Below are 15,891 nucleotides of genomic sequence, written 5' to 3' on the forward strand. Positions count from 1 at the left end.
AAAGGTTTATACTTTTTAAAAAAAGAAAAAAAATTCAAATGGAATAAATTATTCATGAAGCCTTGATTGTGATGTGGGTTTCTTGAGGGGGCGGGGAGGGCGGTGCCCCTCAGCCTTTCCCGCCCCTCAGCTTTTCCCGCCTCTCCCTTTCCGCCCCTCAGCCGTTCCCGCCCCTCGGCCCTCCCGCCGTGACGTCACTTCCCGCTTCCCCCGGTAGTGGCGGCGGGTGGGCGCGGGGGCCGTGAGGGAGCCGCGGCTGCCGCCATGTCCGAGTGCTCGGCGCTGCAGTTCGTCAGCCCCTACGCCTTCGAGGCGATGCAGAAGGTGGACGTGGTGCGCCTGGCCGCGCTGAGCGACCCCGAGCTGCGGCTGCTGCTGCCTTGCCTGGTGCGCATGGCGCTGTGCGCGCCCGCCGACCAGAGCCAGAGCTGGGCGCAGGACAAGAAGCTGATCCTGCGGCTGCTCTCGGGGGTCGAGGCGGTCAATTCCATCGTGGCGCTGCTGTCCGTGGACTTCCACGCGCTGGAGCAGGACGCCAGCAAGGAGCAGCAGCTCCGGTAACGCAGAGAGCGTGGCGGAAGCGCTGTGTGGCTTTTCCAGCTGTTCCGATTGCTGCAGTTTTTTAAACCCGGCCATTCGTGTCCCTCGATGCTGTCCTAGGAAAGCCCTGGGGTTTAGCTGTGTGTCCTGGGACCTGTCCCCGCCGTGCTCCGCGGAGGTGCGGGATGCGCTGCGGGAGCTGCCCGGCAGGGAAGGGCTGGCATGGCTCTGTGGGATGGAGGCACAGCTCAGGTGGATGCCCTTTCCTGACGCTTTGTGCTGCTGGGGAATAGAAGCACTTGAAGTTTTGATAATGTACTGAATTAGCTTTCTTGTACTGCAGTACAGCAGTCTTTATAATAAGGACAGAAAAGATCCCTAGGGAACTGCTGCCTTCCTTTAGCTGGAAGCATTTCTGTCTTTGCAGAAACGTTTAATGCTTGTTGTTTTGAATTTTTGAATTGTGTGCCAGGCACAAGCTGGGAGGTGGCAGCGGAGAAAGCATCTTGGTGTCACAGCTGCAGCACGGGCTGACGCTGGAATTTGAGCACAGTGACTCTCCTCGGCGGCTCCGGCTGGTGCTGAGCGAGTTGCTGGCCATTATGAACAAGGTGAACTCCCCTGTAGGGGAATATTTGTGAGTTTTAGGTTGCCCTCTGAACTGGTTGTGTCTCTGGTGCTGCTGGTGGTGTGAGCACTCTTCTGTAGTCCTTACCTGCTTTATCAAGATTCAGTCTCAGTCTGATTGAACAGTGGCTTGTGCTTAAAGTCTTTGTGACTTCCTAAAGGAAATATTTCCTGATGTTATAGGGACTCTATAATATGCTGTACTCAAACATAATGCGATTTGGTGATCTGTCAGTGCAGAAATAATTTGGAAATGAAGTGATGACTTCTCTCCATCCCATTCTTTGCTCCTACTGCAGTGTGGTATTAGCCATCATATTTCTCTTCCCCCACTTCCTTCCTCACCAAGCATTTTATTTTCCTTGTGTAAACTTAGAATGTCAGTGGGCTATTTTTCTTCTGAAAAGAAGCAATGATACCATCTGTGTTGAAGTATTTCCAGTAGTAAATATTTCTTATTCTACAAACTTTTCCTTCTTGTTCTGTGTTGATAGCTTTATGGTTTTGGCAGTTTTTAATCTATTAAACATGCTGAATTTAAAACAGATTTAGACAAATTGCTTCATGAAACCTGTTCACTGATGATAAATGTTGTCTCACAGGTGTCAGAATCAAATGGCGAGTTTTTCCTCAAATCTTCTGAGCTCTTCGAGAGTCCTGTTTACCTGGAGGAGGCAGCAGATGTTCTCTGCATTTTGCAAGCAGGTGTGTTTCTGTATTTATGGCCTTTTCTGACCTGTCACAAATGTAACAAAGCAACTTTAGGAGCTTTTGTGGCATGTGTAAGGTTAATCTAAGAAGTGCAGCTTTCGTTTCCCAGTGAAACATTGTGACTTTTAACACCCTCTTTCCACCCAGAGCTGCCATCTCTGTTGCCAATAGTGGATGTGGCTGAAGCTCTGCTGCACGTTAAGAATGGAGCCTGGTTCCTTTGCCTGCTGGTGGCCAATGTCCCTGACAGCTTTAACGAGGGTGAGTTACAGCTTCTTCTCCAGCTTTTGAAGTGATTTCTACCAGCGTGGTTAATTCTGGGCTAAACCAGGAGTTGTACAGCTGCTGGATGCTGCCACCTGAGCATGTTGAGTCCCATTTTTTGCAGCCTGCTTGCAGGCCAGGCTCGCTGTATGTGTCACAGCTTTTCATCTGTAGGGCACTGTTACAAAGGCTGATTGGGCAGGGAATGGTGGGGGCTAAGAACCTCCTCTAATCCCTGCCAACGGTTTGTGTCCATTCCACTGAGCCATCTGATGATTCAAATTATCTGATGCTAATTTGAGTTGGGAAGGGCAGATTCCTGAGAGCTGCTCTTGGGCCTTTAGTGTGCCGAGGTTTGATTAAGAACGGCGAGCGGCAGGATGAGGAGAGCGTCGGAGGCCGGCGCAGGACCGAAGCTCTTCGACACTTGTGCAAGATGAACCCTTCCCAAGCCCTGAGGGTCCGGGGCATGGTGGTGAGTTTGTCCTGAGAATCAAAATTAAGAACCTTCCTTGAGCTTCAAACCCAACAAAGATGACTGAGCCTGAGTGTTTTATCCAGGTGGAGGAGTGTCACCTGCCAGGTCTTGGTGTGGCTTTGACCTTGGATCACACCAAGAATGAATCCTCAGATGATGGAGTGAGTGATCTGGTGTGTTTTGTGAGTGGTTTGCTGCTTGGAACAAATGCAAAGGTTCGGACGTGGTTTGGAACTTTCATCCGAAATGGGCAACAGGTGAGAAAATCTTAGAGTATTTTGCTTTTTAAGAAATGTTTTTGTAGCTTGATGTAACTCTTGGATGTGTGCTGCAGATTTGTCTGAATGCACATAAATCCCGTTGCACGTCTTGGAGAAACCTTTATAAGGCAACCTTCTCTTATGGGGCTCTCTATGAATAATGTCCCCGAAGGCAGCAGCTATTTGGTTATTCCCTGGCATGGAAACCAGGGAACTGTATGTTTGTAATACTTGCCTGATAAAAATGTTCATTCTCAGTGCTCACAGTGGGAAGATGCTCAGGTGATATAGTTAAACCTTGGAGCTGAAAACTGTATTTTAAAAAAATGACCCTCTTCCTTTGACTGTGGAAGTCATATAATACATTGTTTGTTGGGCTGAATTTGACATTATTCTCATCTCAACCTCTTACACAGAGAAAAAGAGATAACATCAGCTCTGTGCTGTGGCAGATGAGGAGGCAGCTGCTGCTGGAGCTGATGGGGATCCTGCCCACGGTGCACAGCACCCACATTGTGGAGGAGGCCGAGGCAGACACGGAGCCCAACGTGTCCGTGTATTCGGGGCTGAAGGAGGAGCACGTGGTGAAGGCCAGCGCCTTGCTGCGGCTCTACTGTGCTCTCATGGGCATTGCTGGCCTCAAGTAAGGAGCCTGGGGTTTGGTTCATGGCTACCCATTTCAGCAGAGGGTGAGGGCTTTGGGTACTTCTGTCATAATGCCACTGTGTCCTCAAAACCTGTGGCAGGAATCACTGATTTCAGTTCTCTGTTGCTGTAAAATCACTTCTGCAGACTTGTTCAGAGAACTCTAAACCCACATGGTTGGAGCAGTGTGTAGAGTTATCAGCTATTTTCTCTTCTAGCAATGTACATTATATGGATTTTGAATTTATATTTCTTTGCTTTCACTTTTTAGAAATGACTTCTTTAGACTTTTTAAGGTAGCATCTTTATGCACTGTTAGTTTTAATTTAAGTAGTTTATATCCTGGGGAAGTTTTCTCAACTGTTGTCTCTTAACAGAGGTTTTTATCTCTATTAAGTTCAGAGAAAATTACCACCTTGGCAGATTGAATAACAGGGAAAATTCAATCTTTAACCACTGTGAGAGACTAGAAATCTTTTCCCTGTTAAATCCCCAGCTTTGTTTTGTTCTCTGTCCTGCTCAGGCCCACAGATGAGGAAGCTGAGCAGCTCCTGCAGCTGATGACGAGCCGCCCTCCCGCAACCCCGGCCGGTGTCCGCTTCGTGTCCCTGTCCTTCTGCATGCTCCTGGCCTTCTCCACTCTGGTCAGGTACTCTCAATCCAGGAGGGGCTTTGGAAGATCTGACTGGCTTAGCACCATTAAGGCAATGCCCTTCCCAGAGCTGCATGGTTTTTTTCCCTCCTAATGCTTTATAAAATTTCCATACGTTACTGGAAGGGATATGTCTCACTCTGGGGTTAATGAATGGATATTTCACTCTTGTTTTATACCAAGTCTGTTGAGAGGTGAGCATTAGCATGAGCTTAGTGTGAGTGGTTTTTTGAAGGCTGAAGTAGGCCTGACTTGTTCACTTTTCCATGGAGCAAGTTCATGGCTAAGTTCCTTAGAGAGAAGCAGTGCAGGTAATTCAGGGGTGTAGCTTTCTATTGGGTGCATTCCAAAAAGGAAGTCGCCTGACAGTTGGACTGACCTTTGTGCCAAATATCATTTCTTGTCAGCAATATAATTTCTTGTCAGCATTTGGATGCTGAAGTGAAAGTGATAAAAAGTCTCCTGGTGTAAGATTCCTCAAATAGTGGCTTTTCTGCAAGTGATAGTAAAAGTAGCGCTGGTTCTCTGGGGAAGGGATCTATTATGCATTTTCCTTGTGCAGCACCCCAGAACAGGAGCAACTCATGGTGATGTGGCTCAGTTGGATGATAAAGGAAGAAGCCTACTTTGAAAGGTGAGAGCAGGCTGGATTTCTTTTAGTGATTCCAGTAATCTCACATTTATTTATGTCCTATTTACTTATGGTCCTGTATTTCTTCCTCTTTGTTATCACCAGCATTTCTGGTGTGTCTGCTTCCTTTGGAGAGATGCTTCTCTTGGTAGCCATGTATTTCCACAGCAACCAGCTCAGTGCCATCATTGATTTGGTCTGCTCCACCTTGGGAATGAAGGTAAATCCTAAACTATTTCTAGCCTGTGCAGGTGTCCATTAAAATCAGATTTTTCAGTGGGTTTTGGTACTTGGATACTTACTTTACTTTTGATATAAAGAACTTTGGTTTTGCTAATATACCTAAAGTAAATATAAGCTGAAATATGAGTAATAATTCATCTGGAAGAACATTGAAATGTGCATAACTCTTGATACAGAGGAATATGGTGATAAAAGAATCTTCAAAAAGTGATGCCCTGTTGAAATCATTATTTCCAAGAAACTAACTTTTTAGAAGACTAACTGAAGTGTTTTCCAAATTGAGCTGCAAAGTTTTTATTTTAAATAGTTAAAAGAAACATCTATACATGTAAATATTAGTTTCAGTAAATTACTAAAGGAGGTTTGCCAACAATTCACTGTTGTGAAACAGTATCTCACCAGATGTAAATGCTGGGGAGGGAGTTTTTAGGACAAGGAAGACATGGGGTGATTAACTTGTGACATTGAAAATATTTCTGTTTGACATTTGATACAGATGTGAATTGACTGTGAAACCAGGAAAGCAGACAACATTTAAAAGGCTAAAAGTTAACAGTTTATAAAAGAACTTGCAATTCTAAGTACTTTCTTTTGAATTTCAGATTGTTATTAAGCCCAGCTCACTGAGCAGAATGAAGACAATCTTCACACAGGAGATTTTCACTGAACAGGTATTTTCAACCTAGGGATTTTTTTTCCCTTTTTGCCCTTCCTTTCCCTTTGGGGTATTTCCCAGAAATAAGGAGATGCCAGTCAGGGCTGTGGCTGTGTGACTTTTTGTCACATTGTTTCTTGTGCTAAGTGGTTTTTCTGTTCATTGTCTCTTGCCTTCAGGTGGTTACAGCCCACGCTGTCCGTGTGCCTGTGACAGGCAACCTCAGTGCCAACATCACTGGCTTTTTACCTATTCACTGCATTTACCAGCTCTTAAAGAGTCGTTCCTTCACCAAGCACAAAGTATCCATTAAGGTACCGCCTTTCTTTTGTTTCTGTTCACAATTTTGAATGCTGATGAGGTTTTGCAGACTGGTTGAGTTATAGGAGCAAAATTCTTGATGAATCTTGTACCTTCCTACCACGTAATTTAAGAATGAATTATGTTTTAAGTTAAGGTGCCCATTTTTAGCTTTGCAATCCAGAGACCACTGCTTAATGAAGTTAAAAATAATAAGTCTCTCTCCCCCATCTGTGCTTAATTGTAGTCAGAATGATTTTGCAGCCAGGAGAAGTTGTATTTGTGAATCAGGGTCCAGGATACAGAGTTTAGGAGCAATTCAGAACTGGTGTTGCACTTTCCAAAGTCAAAGCCTCTGTCTGTGTCGTGGGCTGTTTTCTCGTAGGACTGGATCTACCGGCAGCTCTGTGAAACCACCACGCCGCTGCACCCTCAGCTGCTGCCCCTCATTGATGTCTATATCAACTCCATCCTCACTCCTGCATCTAAATCCAACCCAGAGGCCACCAACCAGCCTGTCACGGAGCAGGAGATCCTGAATGTTTTCCAAGGACTCTCTGGGGTAATCATCTAGTTTGGATCTTTCTTGTACTTTATGGTGATGTGGTTTAGGATTTTCTGTTTGTGTTAAGTTGCTTCACTTTCTGCTTTCACTGCCTGTAAACTCCCTCCTGCTATGGTGACAGTCATGTGTTTTGAAGTGAATCTTGCTACTCAGATATTCATCATATTTGTGGATAAATCCAAATTTTTCTTCCCAAGAATCATGAATGCAGCTTGACCTTTTTATGTGATTTGTGTGCAGGGAGAAAATACTCGTTCCACCCAGCGTTTCAGCATCACCACACAGCTGCTTGTCCTCTACTACGTCCTGTCCTATGAAGAGGCACTGCTGGCCAACACAAAGATTCTAGGTAATTGTGAGAGCATCAGGGGGAAACAGACTAACTGAAAATTAGCAGCAAAGGGGAAGAATTCATGCTGCTGTCAGATTCGAGCAGAGCATAGAAAGTTCAGGTACACAATAAACACAATAAATTGCTGTAGAGATTCAGGACCTAAAGTTCCTGCTAGAACTCTCTAGTGGAGTAATTTGTTTTACACATTAAAAGAGGTCCAAGCTGAATTACAAGAAATATTTATGAGCATCTAAGGAATGCAATAACAATTAACAAAGATTTCATAATTATTTGAGATCTTCATTTATTCACGTGCATCATCAAGCATGCACGCACTTTTCTCTGAGTTGGCAATTTTATAGTTGGTAATACTTAATGATCCCATTTTTACCTGTGAAATGAAGACTTTAAACCAGTTCTAAAATACTGTTGTGTATTTTATTGATGAAATTAAACTTCAGTGAAAATCCAGTGTTTATTCCTGGTGTGTGTTTTTACCAGTCATTTTTAAGGTGCAAAACTTCCTGTATTCTTCAGTCTTTTTTCTTCATGCTAATCAAGGAAATCTGAAATATTATAAAATCAATTACAATTATTTGATATTTTCTTGATTTTACCTGGATAATATAGAGACAAGTGCTTCATATTTTCCTTATTAATCCAGTTGGGGAAATACTTGTTTTTAGCTGTAACTGCTACCTGTGGTTTCTTGTCCTGTTCTCTTGTAGCGGCAATGCAGAGAAAACCCAAGTCCTACTCTTCAGCATTGATGGATCAGATTCCAATTAAGTACCTCATCCGGCAGGCACAGGGGCTGCAGCAGGAACTGGGAGGTAAAAATGTGTCTGAAGTGCATGGAAAGGAGGGCTGAGTGTTCTCAGCTCAGTGGCTGTTGCCTTTTTCATAGCTTGCTTTCTTTTTCTTGCTTTTAAAATCTGTCAGGAGCAGCTACTGAGATTGCAGAGATGTTTGAAGAGTCACAGTGAAAGTGTGAGGAAAGCAGTTCCTTTTAGAGTAGATCTTACCTCCCTAGAGCAAGTTTTAGTGCAGGAATTACCTGAGAATGTTGAATATTCCAGGCTGAGTTTAACAGTTACTTTCCAAAGGGTAACTTCTCATATCTATCAGGCTGTGAAGGTGCACCTCACTGAGCTGCTGGCCAGCCATTCTGTTCAGGGGTTGAAATAAAAGTCACAGATGTGTTCAGGTGACATGCAGCTGCTCAAATCTGAGCTGTGGGTGTCCCTGATGTCCCCAAGGGTTGCACTCTTCCCTGCTGAGACTCCTGGCCACCAACTACCCCCACCTGTGCATCGTGGACGATTGGATCTGCGAGGAGCAGATCACCGGCACCGACGCCCTGCTCAGGAGGATGCTGCTCACCAACATGGCCAAGAACCACTCTCCCAAACAGCTCCAAGAAGGTAAAGAACTTAATTCCAAGTAAATTCTTTCCAAATGGATTGGAATATAGCAGATTTGGAAGTGTGTGATTATACTTCATTTGTATAACCAAAATGCTTCAGTGCTTCAAATGTCAAGTCCAATTTTATCAAGATCCTGTTGTTTCTATTTTACAGCTTTTTCCATGCTGCCTGGAAATCACACCCAGCTGATGCAGATCCTGGAACATTTGACCCTTCTCTCAGCTGGAGAATTGATCCCCTATGCAGAGGTGTTGACCTCAAACATGAATCTTTTGCTGGAAGCTGGAGTCCCTCGGGGAATTCTGCAGGCTGTCAATAAACTCTGGATGGTTCTGAACACTGTCATGCCCAGAAGGTATCAAGGCTCAATATACTGTTTGGTTTCTTGGGGCACATAGGTGGGAGGCCACTTTTTTCTTCTAAAAATAATAACACAATGCCTTTAGCAGGGAGAATGGAGGCTGTGACTGAATAGAATGTGTTGGAGCTGCATTTTTTTTTTAGTTTGTTGATATTTTGAACCTTTGCATTTAAAAGGACGGTGGTTTTTGTTCTCAGGGGAAAGGAAGTCTTCAGTTTAAAGTATGGAGTATGGTTTTATAGTGCCCATTGTTTGTGCTGAATTACGGATAGAACAGGAACTAGCTTTGGTAAGAAAATGTTTTTTATGAAGTAGGTACTCTACTGCAGTAAAAACTGCTGTAGGTCCAGGGAGTGTAAGTTAACTGCACCTTGGTTAATGTCAAGAGCTGCAAATGGAGTTTTTGCTACTTGATAGGCCTAGAAAAGTATGGCTGAGTGACCAAATGCTTAGAGAACCCCTTATACATATTTTCTAATAAAAAAATAATAAAAATACTCTCATTTTAGGTTGTGGGTGATGACTGTTAATGCCCTGCAGCCTTCAGCAAAAATAGTACGCCAGCAGAAATACACCCAGAATGATCTGATGATTGATCCCCTGATTGTACTGAGGTGTGACCAGAGAGTGCACAGGTGAGTGTCTGTGCTGCTGAACACTGAATGCTTAACACAGAGGTGTCCAACAGGAAACTTCTAAAAGCTTTCAGCACTTCAAAACATCTTTTCAAACTCATCACAGGAGCATCTGTGTTGTTTTAAGCTTGGCCTGAGAACTGTGGAGCTGCTGTTCCAGCATTTCATCCTGTCCAGCTGTGTTTTCAAAACTTTGGGATTTGCACGGTGGCTCATCCATTTTGGATTTGGGTGGGTGAAATGTTGGTGACAGGCTTTGCAGGGTGTTGGAAATGGCTGCTGCCACGTGGTGGTGGGTGAGGTTTAGCTATAACATCCTTCCAGCTCTTGTACCTTATTGTGGGTTACTCCATCCTTTTGGGCGACAGTTTCTGCCAGTGGGTGCTGCTGATGGATGTGACAGAGGCAGATTTGCTTCATTTCCCAAGGGAGTCTTTGCAGTGCTTGGAATTTGGTTCCTCCACATGTCAATGATGCCAGAGGAGGAGCTGTGGTTCTACAGCCTTTGAGGGTGCCTTTAGTTTGTTCATGGTACTGAAATGTCTCTGTTTTACTGTGTTCCCATCTCAGGAGTCCTCCTCTGATGGATATAATTTTGCACATGTTGAATGGATATCTTCTTGCTTCCAAAGCTTACCTTAATGCTCACCTGAAGGAAACAGCAGAGCAGGACATTAGGCCATCCCAAAATAATGCAATGGGTCCAGAGGCCCCAGAAGTTACAAGGGAAGAGTTAAAAAATGCCTTGCTTGCTGCTCAGGTAAGAGGGAAGAAATGGATATTCCACAATGTGAGGAAAAACAGTGATGAAAGAGAAATGCAGAAACAGGAAATTTAAAAATGAGGCCTTTTAATTTTTTTTTAAAATCAACTTCTTTTACCAGGGAAAAGAAAACAGCCTCTGTATTCAGATGGTTAAATATTTTCTTTTTTCTAGTCTGAAGCATTGTGCTGATTTACTGCTTTGATAGTGGTTGTTCTGTCAGAACAGACGAGTTCTGCTCAGCAGCCCTTTTGCCTTGATGCTTGTGTGATCCAGAGGCTGTTCCTGGGGTTGGATTTGGAGCAGTAAAACAAAAAATAAATGTGACAGACCCATGCCTGATCATCTGAAAGGTGTTTCAGAGACACAGCCAGCACTGGAAAGTGGCAGAGGCTGAAGGATGGTTCATTTCTTAGCTTGACATTATGGAAATTCTTGAGTAATCCTGTTCCACAGACATCTCTTCATCCCTCTGTCTGGAATGTTACATAGGGAGTTCCTATTATAATATGATTTTTTAGTTAATAGGAAGTTTTATATTTAAATGAGCAGGGTGATGAATACTGTGAATTACATGGCTCTGTGCATATTTTGGATGCTTTAAGGGACCACTGGATATTTATTTTAAAGCAATATGAGATTCTACTGAATTTACGCTTTTCATCTGTGATTATGATACTTTGTTAGATTTAGCCTTTTTTATTTCTTTGTATCTTGATTGAGATAAAGTGGTGAAGTTTGCTAAATGTTCTACAGGATTTGTGATTCTTGAGCTGAGTAATTTTCATTCTGTACTTTAAAAAATCTACAGGTAGAAATATTAATCACATGACAATCTTCCATTTCTTAAATTACCCTTGTGTTATATTGGGTTAGTTTTATTTCAGTGGGGGTTTTTAAGCATGTGCTGTGACTTTTCTCCCCAGGACAGTGCTGCTGTGCAGATCCTTCTGGAGATTTGCTTGCCTACAGAAGAGGAGAAGGGCCAGAGCAGCAGTGCCCATGGATTGCTGCGGGATGTGCAGAGCCCCCAGAGCCCACAGGGCACAAAGGAGGAAGAAGAGGAGGAAAAGGAAGAGGAGGAGGAGCAGAGTTTGCTGTGCAACCTGCGGGAGGTGCAGTGCCTCATCTGCTGCCTGCTGCACCAGATGTACATTGCTGACCCCAACATCGTCAAACTCGTGCATTTCCAGGTCAGCTCTGCTGCCTGAGCTCTCCTCTGCTGTGCCAGGCTGGGAAGGAGCAGTGGTCAGGGGCTGCTGGGTGTTCTCAGAAATGAGAACAGCCCACTTTTCTCCCTCTGTCTCCTCCCATTTGTAGAGCTCACACTTCCTCCCTGTTTCAGTGCTTGGTCGTGGTGAGAAGTCAGCACCCAGACTCTGCCTCTTCTTCATCATTAAACCCCTCCTTTGTGCCTCTGCCCTTTTCAGTTTGTCCATCTAGGCCAAGGAAAACTGCCCTAATCACCTTGTAATTACTCGTTTCACATCTTTTGTGGGTTATTTTTTTCTGGATGTGTTTTGAAATTAATATTCCCATTACTCAAATGTAAACATCTCCTTATCTTTCCTTTTTGTTTGGGCACAGTTTATCACTTTAGAGTGGAAGGAGAAAGGTTGGCCCAGCAACAGCAGCTGAGCACCTTCAAAAAAAACCCCAAAAAAACAGAAGAGGGGGAAGATCAGTAACTTCTAAAATACAAATGTGTTTTTAATGCATATTAAATTGCTCCCTGCCAGATGGCAGACTCTTTACAAGGAGTTAATTTGCCTTGACCTGGAACTGATTAAGTGATAAAAAAGTAATTATGGGGCAGTTGTGAAATGAGCAGATTGGGGCTGATGGTGAAATTTGGAACACAGGAAAGACACAGAATGAAAAGGTCACTGCAGTCTGCTTTTCTTTGAATATTGATCTGAAGAAATGATCCAAACCCTGGGTTTGTACCCAGTCTGCCTCTTGTTGCCTTGGCATTACAGGCCTGCTGCAAACTCTGGACAAAAGGGAGTTATAAATATATTAATTTTGAAACAAAGCATTAACGCAGTGTACTTTAAAATCTTAGTTGAAGCAGAATTTTTAAAACACACCTGTGACACATTGGCACCCCTCTTTCCTTAACTCCCACAGGGTTATCCATGTGAACTTCTGGCACTGACAGTGGCTGGGATCCCATCCATGCACATCTGTCTGGATTTCATTCCTGAGCTCATTGCCCAGCCTGAACTGGAAAAACAGGTACTGAGCATTCCCCTGGCTGGGGAATCACTGGTTACTAACCCTGAGTAAATGCTGGCTGAGGGGGGAGAATAAATAGACACTAAAAACATCCTGTTCTAGCTTGCATGGGATATTCAGGGAATATTTGTAGCACTTCTACATTAAATTAAAGCCTGGCATTGAAGGCAACTGTAATTTGTTGGAATAAAGATTCCCTGTTTCTGTATCAAACCAACTTTGTAGTTGTTCTTATTTAATCCTTTCTGGTATTAAGTTACTGCTGATCAGCTAAGATTAAAACTAGAATGGATCAGACCTAAATATCTTCTGCAAGGCTTGTGTTGCACATTGTGTGTTGCTTTATTGCTCATCATTAATGTTGGAGCAAGAGTCTCGGGGAGATTTTGAAACACTTGGATGAATATTAAATATGTGTGGGTTATTTTTCTTCATACCAGCAGAAAAATAATCATAATAGCTCTTGTTAAGGCTTCAATTGGCTTCCTTCATGGTAAAGCAGGGAATATTAACTTACTGTTAAGTGTGGTGAAGAGCTTTGGATAGAAGTTGTAAACCATGCTGTAACTTCATTGCTTTTCTCTCCTTTGGCAGATCTTTGCCATCCAGTTGCTCTCCTACCTGTGTATCCAGTATGCCCTGCCCAAATCCCTCAGCGTGGCTCGTTTGGCCATCAATGTGATGGGGACCCTGCTCACAGGTACCACCCCAGGCACCCCAAAATCCACTGCTGGGGGAGCCAGGAGGGTTTCTCTAGGCTGAATGCAGTTTTGTCTGTCTAATTGCTATTGTAAAAGTAACAGTTTTTGATTGGATTTTATAATAATCAATTTTTACTTCTGCATTTCCTCCTCCTTGGCAGTTCTGACCCAGTCCAAGCGTTACACGTTTTTCATGCCCACCCTGCCCTGCCTGGTGTCCTTCTGCCAAGCCTTTCCCCCCCTCTATGAGGACATCATGTCCCTGCTGATCCAAATTGGACAAGTTTGTGCCTCTGATGTTGCTACACAGACTCGAGACTTCGACCCCATCATCACCCGTAAGTCAAGGACTTAGCACCCCAAAGGGGTCAGGCACAGGGAAATGAAACAGAAATGTTATGGCCTTGTGGTCATTTACTTAATTACTTACTTAATTTACTTAATTATTTACACAAATGTCGTGGTATTGTGATACTTTACTTGTAGGGAGTTTTGGAAGGAATTTGAGATGGGACTTTTGAATTTGTTTTGATGATGTGGTTCATTTTTTTAATATTTTATACAGGTAAGAAGGGTGAGTTCAGTTTATATCATTATAGTTTGATTTAGAAGGTCACAAGACCTTTCTTTTTAAGGAGTTATTGATTAATAAAATATTGTTAATAAGGATATTTACGTTTTTGACTCAATCTTTAAGTGTTTCGTCTTATGGACTTTAGCTAATTATGTTATGATACATAAACTTAACAGTACTGCATTTTAAACTTCTTGTTTGCTTCTGTAACTACTTTTATTTTTTCTATATTTTAAACTTTAAAACTTTGAACTTTTTTTTTACTTAGTTTAACGTGGTTTTGCTGTAAACTATAAATAAATATTCTTGCTACTAGTATTTAAGTTTGGAAGCTTTTTCTAAAGTTTCACATCAAATCTTGTGTTTAATACTAGACTTTAGCTTACAAGCCTGAAGTTCTAAGAGTATTTCAGATTCTGACATGGTGTTTCTGGAAATAACCTTGGTGGAGCATGGGATGGTGCTGCCTCAGCTTTGCAATCTCATATTTATGGCTGGAAATAACAATTCTCAGTATTTATTTTGCCTCTCCTGCTGCATTTTCTAGGTCTCCAGCAGCTGAAGGAGAAGCCACACGATTTCTCAGGGCTCTGTAAAGATTTCTCCAGCAAAAGCTGCTCCAGGGACACTGCAAGCCTGGACCCCGACGTTCAGCTGTGCCAGTGTGTGGAAAACACCATCATCGAAATCATTAACATGAGTGTCAGCGGAATTTAGGAAAAAAAAACTCCAGGAAAGTTGTCCTGTAGCTTTTCCCTCTCTTCATGGTGCCTAAATTTGGAAAAAGCTGTGAAAGTGGACTGAGGAGCTGGAGCAAAGTCCACATTTTTCATTCATTGAATCAGTCACAGCTGAGAAGAAAATCCCTTCAACAGGATTATGTGAGAACTTCTGAGGCTGAAGGGATCAGTAAATAATTTCAAAAAAAAAATTGTGATTTTCAGGCTTGCTCAGCTCCTGGAGTGGCACAGCAACACACCTGAAAGGGTTTTGTAACACTGCAAAGTGAATATTTATTTTGTGGGGCAAACAGCAAAATGATAAGTGAGAAAAATTGGATATTGAAGTTTGAGGTGAATGAGCTGCTGCTCCAGGGCCTTGCAGAGCAAGTTGGAATAAAGTGCTCCAAGCAATACTTGAAAAAGTGGTGTCAAAACTTGTACCATCATACTGAGTTTTCAGAAAATTAGAAGATTTATTTGTGTGTCAAACCATGGCTCAAAGCTTCAGTTCATGAAATCAGGAACTTCATTCAAAGATCAACCAGGCTTCACTGAGAGTTTGAAACTGGTCTAAAAGTTTCTTAAAAAAAAAAAAAGTGCTGATAGTAGAAATGAGCCATATAAATGGGATTTTAAAGAACACAGCTCAGATGGTTTTGTGGTTTTTAACTTTAAAAAAAGAGATGAAAAAGACTTGAGGAAATGAGTGCAGAGGTGTTTTGAGCTGTCATCAGGATAAGATTGGAAAGAGAAATGGATGCTGAGGGTGACTGTGCAGGCAGGGAGGGCAGGGACAGCTTTCAGCTGTGCCAAAGTAATTCCAAGGCCAAATCCTTTCTGCTCCATCATGGAGTTGGTTGTTCTTTTGTGTACAGGGCTGGGATTCCCCACATGGAAACGTGGGAAACCCCCGTGGGTTTGTGTTCCAGGGTTCCTGCTGTAACACCCCCGTCGCCATCTGCCTGCCGAGTGTATTTTTGTCATCTTTATGTAAATTATGTAAATAATCTAAATGTATGTATTTTTTTTTTCTCCTCAGTTCCAAGTGTAATTTTATATCCTGTAGTGGTATTTAAATTAAAAAAACCTCAAAAAACAACAACAGTATGACTGAAGTTCAAAGGGGGTGTTCTGTTTTGCTTTTAAATTTCCATGTTCATCCCAAATTTCACCTGAGGGAAACACTTGACAAGAACAGGAGCTGTGTGTGGCAGTAGTGAAAGGACACTTTCCAAACTATTAATTTTTCTGTGGCGTTTTCTGTGCATTCTGCTTAACACAAGGAGGATGATGATGATGATGATGATGATGATAATAAATTCAATTAATATAAAATATTATAAAAATAATAAATATAAAACAAAATAAAAGAATAAGAACTATATTAGCCGTAATGCTAATGATAAAGGCCAATAATAATAATAAATATTTGAGTATTTCTCAAAAAGCGCGGTTGCCTAGCAACGCGTGCCACCCGGAAGCCAACGACGCGCCCTGTGATTGGCTGTCGGCGCGCAGAGGCGAAGGCGGGAGCGCCCCAGTGTGCGCTGTGCCGATTGGCGGCG

General features: G+C 42.8%; 1 protein-coding gene across 1 annotated transcript; it reads left to right on the plus strand.

Moving 5' to 3' along the window:
- Positions 1 to 216: 216 nt before the first annotated feature.
- INTS2 (integrator complex subunit 2) lies at positions 217 to 15,710 on the plus strand. Its single transcript, XM_021524871.3, has 24 exons — positions 217 to 557; positions 1,013 to 1,151; positions 1,770 to 1,872; positions 2,026 to 2,139; positions 2,487 to 2,617; positions 2,704 to 2,877; positions 3,297 to 3,523; positions 4,049 to 4,174; positions 4,740 to 4,811; positions 4,914 to 5,028; positions 5,654 to 5,722; positions 5,886 to 6,020; positions 6,392 to 6,568; positions 6,812 to 6,920; positions 7,634 to 7,738; positions 8,165 to 8,329; positions 8,486 to 8,687; positions 9,203 to 9,328; positions 9,899 to 10,088; positions 11,018 to 11,284; positions 12,222 to 12,329; positions 12,924 to 13,029; positions 13,192 to 13,368; positions 14,152 to 15,710. Exons 1-24 carry the CDS (start codon positions 265 to 267, stop codon positions 14,319 to 14,321), a joined length of 3,600 nt encoding a protein of 1,199 aa, XP_021380546.1. The 5' UTR covers positions 217 to 264; the 3' UTR covers positions 14,322 to 15,710.
- The last annotated feature ends 181 nt before the right edge of the window (positions 15,711 to 15,891 follow it).

Source organism: Lonchura striata, chromosome 20 (assembly GCF_046129695.1).
Source record: "Lonchura striata isolate bLonStr1 chromosome 20, bLonStr1.mat, whole genome shotgun sequence".
NCBI lineage: Eukaryota > Metazoa > Chordata > Aves > Passeriformes > Estrildidae > Lonchura > Lonchura striata.